We start from the raw sequence: 9307 nt of genomic DNA on the forward strand, positions 1-9307 counted from the left end.
CTCCATGTCCAAAGCTAAACCGTGGACATATTGACTTGAACGCCTTTAGCAGAATGAAGGTCAGACTGGCTGCTCAAGTTTTGAGTGAAACAGTGGCCAATTCTCTAGAGATGTGCTGTGACGAATCTGTAAGCGAGACAGTGACCTTTAATCGGACAATGAACAAATTCTTTGACTGCATGAATGTTCGCAGTCCCTACGAAGGCAGGAACAAACGAAATCCTAACCTGGAGGCTTACACCAGGCCTGATGATGACAGACTTCACTGGCTGACAAATGATTTCCTACAATACTTTGAAGATTGGAAACAAGCTGTCGAGCAAAGAGGAGAATTTACCGATGCCCAAAAAGCCAGCATGCAGCTAAGTCATCAAACTCTCCTTGGTCTGAAAATTTCCACTCACTCCATCACTGCCTGTGTCAAGTATATGCTAGAATCAGGATCATCATACATTTTGACCAGTTTTTTCAACCAGGATCCATTAGAGCAACATTTTGGCCATTATCGGCACAAGGTCGGCAATAATAATAACCCTACAGTGTACAAGGTCAAAAACATTCTAACCCAAATTCGAACTGTTGGGGCACAAGCCTTGCCATCAACCCGAGGAAACTGTGGGAGAGATGAAAACAGACCTCCACAAGTTATGGACAATTCTGTGGTTCCAAGAAGAAAAGCAAGGAGACATTAAGAATTCTGGATGTGAATCCTGAACTACAAGTGACCAATGTAGATACATGTTTTTAGTGAATAATGGTGGACTTCAAGTGACTAATGTAGATACATGTTTTTAGTGAATAATGGTGGACTTCAAGTGACTAATGTAGATACATGTTTTTAGTGAATAATGGTGGACTTCAAGTTACAGAATAAAACAACTGATTTGGACTTTATGTTATATTTCATGAATAATTATATAAAGTCTTTTGTTGATTCTTTATGTTATATTTCAAGAATAATTATTGAAAGTCTTATGTTGATTCTTTAAGTTATAGTTCAAGAATAATTATTGAAAGCCTTTTGTTGATTCTCTTTCATCAAACTTGTCTTTAATTTATTCTTTTTTTAATTATTACTTGTTTGTATCAGTTGACTTGTTTCTTGAATATATGTTAATAAGTGTATGAAATGAACAATGGTCTCCTTTCTTGAAGTAATGAACTGCAAGGATAGAAATTCAGATACTGCATATAAGATATTGTACAGACTGATATTCATGCACTTTCAGTGTTACGACTGCTACTTTAAGGGAGCTTTATACCGTTAAATTTCAAACAATAGACCTTAAAATGAGAACAAAGTTAAGTAAAAATATTAATCAATATATATGCTGCTTAAAAATTTGTACGGTGTTTATTCATTTAATGTTTAAAATCAAACATATGATGTAAATTGAGTTGTTAAAAAAACTTTATCAAATGTTACATTGGTTTGAAATTTTGACTCAAGTCTGTTCTCAGTTAATGGTCATTACTGATGGTTTCCTTAGGGTCTAAATAATGAAGAGCTTCCTTCAGTGCACGTGCACTTTATGCAATATGGGATTCAAGAAATTTACTGCCATATGATAAATATGCACTCATGCAGTTTTCAAAACATTGCTAATCAAGGACCTCAATTTTTGAAAGATAATGTGCTTATAAAATCCTTGTAATGCTTGTGCATTAGTTACTCCGTTCAAGCTTAGATTTGAGAGAATCTTAGAATTATTTCTTTTTGTGCTGAGAAGTCAACACAGCAACCTTGATTTTCTCCTAACTGAGTTGGTAATACTCCATTGCTATAAAACTGAATATTCTATGACGGTTTATTAATTTTATTATTCAATATACATTGTTTCAAGAAAGTGAACAGATTCAGACTAGGTCGATTTTATAAGATGAAAAAAAAACAACAAAATTAATTTTCACAGACATAAGTCATTGACAGTTAAAATATAAATAAAGGTTTTTGACAAGGTTTAAATATCATAGTTGAATAACACAACAAATAAAGTCTTTTGTAAAGGCAATTATCAGCATAGCTGAGATGTAAACAGATAAGGAATATATTAATTTCATCGGTACAATACAACATAATAGATATCCACATACATGGCTCTTTGGCATTGATCACTATATCCAGGATAAGGAAAGGGAAAGTATATACCAAATACTTGTACTTCAGATTAACAGAATTGCATAATGAATAAATTAAAAAATCATGTACACAGTACTTGGCACTAATCATAAGGCATCTAGAATACACCTATTAAATTACTCAAGCACTAGAATATAATACATCAACAATGAATGTCTGAACAGTTCTTCTTCTTTTCGTTCGCCTGATTCACACTTGAGTCCCAGTCTCCTCTACAAATCTGGTGGTTTTCTGTAGGGCTTCCACTGGTCCATAAAGCTTCTCTTGTAGCGTTGTTGGTGTTGGCCATGTGTTGTTTCGCAGTGCCTGGTGTATTCTGCAGTGTTGTAAGAGGTGTTCTGTATTCTGCTCAGCTTCTCCACATGGACACATCGGTGATGGTATGACTTTCATGACTCTATGCAGATGTTGGTTGAGTCTGTTGTTTCCTGTATTAAGTCTAAAGATGGTCGTCTGCTCAAGTCTAGCTAGTTGATGATAGCTGTCTTGTTGTTGAGGGGTTCTGTATAGTGAAGTGATGATGGTTTTCATCTCTGAGAAGCTTACTTGTTTTTCATATTTCTGTTGTTTGGCTCCCTCCTTTGCTAGCAGATCAGCATTTTCGTTTCCCTTGATTCCGCAGTGAGATGGTATCCATTGTAATGCTGTTTGGAGGCATTCGATGTTTTGTAGATCTTGTTCAAGTTCGGGAAGTTTGCCGTTGTTAATGGCTTGCAGTACAGATAGGGCATCTGTCAGGAATACTACACTTCTTGTTTTGTTGGCCTTGTCTCTGATGGAGCGTACTGCATGGGTGATGGCTTCTTCTTCGGCTTTGTAGTTTGAACAATGAAGGCCTGTTGGTATTGCCTCTGACTGTTTTTTTCCGTTAGGGTATTCGATGTAGATGCCCGCTCCTCCTTCTGTTATTGCATTTCTGGCTGATCCGTCTGTATAAACTCTGATCCAGGATGTTGAGGGATACAGTTCTTCTATCATACTGATTGTGAACGTTTTTTTGACCAAATCTGATTGTTCGTTTTTTAGCAGTGATTTGTGGGACTGAGGTGTGGATGGTGACATTTCCTGTTTTCTCTGCACAGGGGCTAGCTGGAAGTGTGATCTCTATTGGTTTAACTAGTTTTGGCAGAACGTCCTGATGTTTTCGCTGTAGTGCCCGAGTCTCATATGCAAAACTAGATCTTTTGAGTCTACCAGAGGATAGTTGTTTCATTCTCTGGCTCATTGGATGGTCCTGAAGGCATTGATACTTGGTGGCCTGTATCATAGCTTTACACTCTCTTCTCTTATTTAAAGGTGGTATGTTGGTAATTTCTTCAATGCTTGCAATTGGTGTTGATTTCATGCCTCCTGTGATGATACGTAATGCCTGGTTTTGGACTTTGTCTAGTGTCTGTAGGTGACTCTTGGATGCTGTTAACCAGGCACTAGATCCATACTCAAGATGTGGTCTGACGTTTCCTTGGTAGACAGTTTTCAATACCATTTCATTTGCACCCCAGCTTGTGCCTGCCAGTTTTCTCATGATGTTAAGTTTTCTCCTAGCTTTTGCTTCTGCTGACATTATGTGCTGTTTCCATGTCATTCTTTTATCAAAAGTTATCCCAAGGTATGTTTGCTGTTCTTCCATTTTGATTTGAGTATCGTCCACGGTAAGAGTGATGATTTGAGGTTTACGTGATAGTGTGAAGAGAGTTCCTGTTGTTTTTTCTCTGTTGATGGTAACACACCATTCTCTTGCCCATGTCTCTACTTTGTCTAACGCTTTTTGTATTCTGTATTTTGCTGTGGTTGTGTATTCCTCGGAGCACCATAGTACTAGATCGTCCGCATATAGTGCTATGTTTACTCCGTTTGGCATTTCAGATACAATGTCATTCATAAATAATATGAATAGAGTGGGTGGCAGTACTCCTCCTTGGGGAACTCCTTGCTTAAGAAGAATTTTCTTTCCCAATTTTCCATCTACCATCACCCTGGCTCTTCTGTTTTTCAAATAAGAGTTGGTCCATTTGTACATCCTTCCGTTTACGCCGAATCTTTGGAGTTTTACAAGAAGGCCATCTTTCCAGACTTTGTCAAATGCTCTTTGTAGATCTACAAAGACAGCTAACGTTACTTTCTTAGATTGGAAAGAGTCTTCAATTACTTGTGAGAGATGTGTAGTTTGGTCCTCTGTGCTTTTGTATTGTCTGAAACCAGCTTGTTCGTGCCCAAGTCTGAACAGTTAATCACAAGTTTGTACTGCACTGCTTTAGGACCTGACGCAGACTGCCACTCTGCTTGGCTGGCTGCTTGGCTTGTTTCACACTAAGTTTTTTGCGGAGCACACGTGCCACTGCATACCCACGAACAATCACAAATACACTCACGATATCCTCCAAGAGTGCTGAGAGGTACTTGTTTACACAATCGTGGAACAGTTCCTTCAGATAATGATTCACCATGAAAGAATCCATCATGTGTTCCTTCATCTTGCAGGTGTTCAATGTCTCGCAATGAATGTCATTGAAATCAACAATCTTTCTGGTGGAGATTTCCAGTTCACGCACCAGAAGGTAGAATTTATCGGCTGGTCTCACTAGGCCTCCACGACTGTTCTTTCTAAGCCACTGGTCATACTTGGCAACAAAGTTTGTACTGCTGGTCTTGCTGGTCAGCTTGTCAAGTAGGTTCAGTCTCTCGAATCGATTTTCTTTCGACATTCGGTAACACTTCTTCCTCAGGTTGGCCACAATGAATCCCGTTGCATAGACTTTTTGAATGATAATCCTCCTAGTCTGGTGGGAATCGATACAAATGTACGTCTGGTAAAGTCATTCTAGATTCTAATAACTGCAAGAACTGAGTCGTTGATGTTTTGATTGTAGTCAATCTCACGGGATAGTCTGATTTTGATACAACGCCAGACATATTGTGATTTCCAATGTCTGCGCAAAATTTTTTGTGGTTCTTTTTATACCTTGAATTGCTTGAAAACTACGGAAATTAAAAATTTTTATGACCATCGGATTTTATTTTAGTTAATCATCACATTCATGGAAATGACAGAGGACCATTACAAATGCATAGAAAAGGGTCTTCCCTGTGATGACAAGCGTGCCTCCATCTCTTACACAAAACCATTATGATTACTGGAAATCAAAAAATAGAGAAGAAATATATGAAACACTTTTTTGGCTTGGCCATCTTCAGTCTTCAGAAAAATAATTCACGTGGATGATGCAAAAACTTTTGTATTTTTTATCCTTTTAAAATGTCATTAACTATTTTAAATTTTTAAAATTTTAAAATTTTATTGATAGAAATTTTATCGATGAATTGCATCAAAGAATCTTTGAATTCTGTATATTTGTTAGAAGATTTTAAAAATGAACATTTCGTACCCTTCTCCTAACATTATTTTAAAGCCATCAGAAGTGGCTTCTTTGCTGAGCTAATATGTAAATAGGACTAGTTTTTAAGAACAAGAAGGCTACAATTTTTTTTGTTAAAGAGCTTTTTGACAAAGAAACCCTTGCAAAATGAATTTTCTATTGTTATTGTCAAGTACGTAGTTACAAATTGTCCTTCATATGAAAAGAAAGATTACAAATTGTTATTTCAATACCCCATTTAGTGTAGAATTCAACGTCATCAAAATCCGTAAATGTTCACCCAACCGAAAATGCCTACTAGCAGTACAGCACGCGGAAACTCTAAACAAACGGACCTGTACAATGGAGTGGGAAAAACTTCATCATTGTTAATCATTTGTATGTAAATATGAGCATGGGATTAGTAGATAATAATGTACATAATGCATCAAGTCTTTCTGAGAGCGATTTAAAAAACTAGCCTTTTTGAAAAATACATGTAGTATTTTATGTAGTAACCCATAAATGCATTAAATGCAACTCATTGGTCTATTTGTGTCCCTCATTGAACAGACGTCACAAAAAATATTTTCCTCGACCTGATGATTCTCGCGATGCTTTTCCCGCGCACATGCGCAGATCCAGGATAAACGTCAGTCCTTTATAAATATGCAAGAGATAATCGTGTATTTTTCCTGACCAGAACTTTGTTAATACCAAATAAAATTTCGTCGAATTTGCAAGAATGCTTCAATTTTGGTAGCTTATCATACTCCAGAAATTTTTGTTGGTTTCACCTGTGCAAAAATACTGTTTAACACAGCATACATATCTTTAACATCTACATATCTTCAAATTTATTAAGTTTTTAATTACCGGCCGCCAGGAGGTCTATGGACCGTTTGCTTATACATATATAATATTGTACATGCATTATGCATGAAGAGATTCGGCAATGTCGCATTCAAGTGTTTCATGTCACGAGGATATTTAAATAGATCAATATAAGAAATTTTTAAAAACAGGTCACGCAAATTTCATTTTCTAATTACTTTATCAATGGAATAATTAATTGGTTTGCGGTCGCTTGTGTCAATATATGTTTCTTGTTAATAATATATATAGGCAAGCAGGTAGACAGGTTAACAGGTAGATATGAATATTAATTACACACCCCCCCAACAAAGTTTGAGAGGGTATATAGGAATCACCTTGTTCGTCTGTCTGCCTGTCTGCGCAAATATGTCCAGTCCATATCTTTCTTACCGAGGAACATTAGAATCTATTTACCCACAAAAAGATTGCTCATGACCTTAGAGTGTGTCGTGACCTTGCCCCAAGGTCATTTGGGGAAGTTCAGGTCACTAAAAGAAAATTTCATAATTTGTGTGCGGTCCATATCTTTCTTATGGATAAAGTAAAACTTGGTAGTTTCTTATTTCATATAAAGTTTGCTCATGACCTAAGGGTGTGTCATGACCTTGACCCAAGGTAATTCGGGGAAATTCAAGGTCACTGGAAGAAAAATTTCTTAATTGGGGTCAGGTCCATATCTTTCTTATGGATAAACTTGGTACGTTCTCTTTTCACACAAAGATTGCTCATGACTTAAGGGTGTGTCATGACCCTGACCCAAGGTAATTTGGGGAAATTCAAGGTCACTGGAAGAATTTTTTTTTTAATTGGGGTCAGGTCCATATCTTTCTTATGGATAAACTTGGTAGGTTCTCTTTTCACACAAAGATTGCTCATGACTTAAGGGTGTGTCATGACCTTGACCCAAGGTAATTCGGGGAAATTCAAGATCACTGAAAGAGAAATTTCTTAATTGGGGTCAAATCCATATCTTTCTTATGGATAAACTTGGTAGGTTCTCTTTTCACACAAAAATTGCCCATGACCTAAGGGTGTGTCATGTCCTTGAACCAAGGTCATTTGGGGAAGTTCAAGTCACTTGAAGAAAAATTTAATAATTTGTGTCCGGTTCATTTCTTTTCTTATGGATAAACTTAGTAGGGTCCTATTTTACATAAAGATTGCTCTTGACCTTAGGGTGTGTCATGACCTTGACCCAAGGTAATTCGGGGAAATTCAAGGTCACTGGAAGAAAAATTGTATAATTCATGTTTGGTACAAATCTTTATTATGGAAAAAATTTAATCTACTACTTCACACAAACATTGCTTATGACCTGAGGCGGAAAAAGTTCATAATTCAAGTCTGGTCTTTTTTTAGTCTATTTTATTATACCCCCCGCTTGAAAAGCGGGAGGGTATATAGTAATCGTTAATTCCGTCCGTCTGTTACGTTTTGGGGTACCCAATTCCTCTCATACCACTGAATGAAATTTGATGCAACTTTCACAGAATCTTTATTACATATTGCCATTGTGCACCTCCTATTTTACTTTTTGATCCGACACATATTTTGGGTTTCCCGGCCACAGGAAAACATGGACTTTTTCACCAGTTATAACCATATGGGAGGCGGGGGGTATCATTTAGTGAGCTCATCGCTCACAGTACCTCTAGTTTTTATTAGGCTGTGCCTTTGTTTCATTTATGAAAAATATAATGAGCAATTACATTTGCTCTAAAAATGTTTTAGCATTTCTCTCTTCTCTTAGATCCATAAAGTATTCATGATTTATCACCTCTGGAAAACTCAGCAGGGGGTATTTTGTCCTGTTTGGTCAGTTCTAGTTAATATTAACATAGACACTTGGTACTGGGTTGAAGTTGATGGTCTGTTGTTGAATGCACAGGTTTTCACTTCAATACAAATCTATAAAATATACCATTCTTGCATTTCTTTTTAACATAAAGACAAGGAACTAGCTGAATCAACAATATCTGAAATAATTTGACAACCCATTCACCAGAATTTGCTGTAGATCTCCATAAAACCTCAAAAACAAAATCAGGAAAAAACATCAAAATTTAGGGAATTCGCTAAATTTCCTTTTGGCGGACGGAATACACCCAGGATCGTTAATTGCTTAAGTAAAGTTGAAGAAAAATTTGTTCAATCTATATGAGACAGCTGGGCCTGAGGAAACTGAGACCAAGGTATACAGAGCCCAATTCTAATATCTGTCCAGTTTGCAGGCATATGACTTGGTAGGGAATGAAATTCTGCATACAAGTATTTTATCTGCAATACTCCCCAGGCAATTGCTCCCCTTTGCTGTAATCCGTATCCTTTAGATTGTAACTCGATTTCCGAACGATCTTGATATCATGGAAGTTCAGAATTGGACGTGGTCTTGCTTTACTGAATTTCCCAACTCGACGGACGCTTTCAAGCTGTAACTTTCCAGCATCTCCTACTCCGAAATTGTTTTTACAAGAATGCTGGACGAGTAGTTTTTTTTGTTCTCGGTCTTTAATTTCTCAAATTCATTAAGTTGATTTATTATTGTCTTCAAATCATGCAAATCATCACGCTAGCCAATCAATATCACATGAGAAAATCAATAAAATAAGTTATTCCTTGAATAAATACTAAATGAAAATCGTCAAGGAAACGTGAATGCATAAAAGCGGAAAACAGTGTGAAGCCATCGTGCTAACTGTGTGTGAAGAGCAGATATCTCTCTCTTGGAGCCCGGGAAATCTTATAAATAGAACAATCTAACACTGAGAATGTGGACGAAAAATTTAAGGTATCAACAGCAGTAAATCCTACAATCAAAGATGTGAAAAATCTGGAACCAGTAATGGGGTATGAAGACATTACAGTCAAAGAAAAACCATCTGTTGGTTATATCGACTTTACGTTCAGGTTAAGAAATGAAGAATTAGTAACGGTA

General features: G+C 36.8%; 1 protein-coding gene across 1 annotated transcript; it reads right to left on the reverse strand.

Moving 5' to 3' along the window:
• Positions 1 to 2329: 2329 nt before the first annotated feature.
• On the reverse strand, positions 2330 to 4845 carry LOC134242325 (uncharacterized). Its single transcript, XM_062724400.1, has 3 exons — positions 4386 to 4845; positions 3121 to 4237; positions 2330 to 3080 (listed from the first exon to the last, which is right to left on the reverse strand). Exons 1-3 carry the CDS (start codon positions 4843 to 4845, stop codon positions 2330 to 2332), a joined length of 2328 nt encoding a protein of 775 aa, XP_062580384.1.
• Between the last annotated feature and the right edge of the window lie 4462 nt (positions 4846 to 9307).

The sequence above is a fragment of the Saccostrea cucullata genome, unplaced genomic scaffold, assembly GCF_032062105.1.
Source record: "Saccostrea cucullata isolate Sc308-1 unplaced genomic scaffold, CSIRO_AGI_Scuc_v1 ctg2600, whole genome shotgun sequence".
In the NCBI taxonomy this organism is placed as follows: domain Eukaryota; kingdom Metazoa; phylum Mollusca; class Bivalvia; order Ostreida; family Ostreidae; genus Saccostrea; species Saccostrea cuccullata.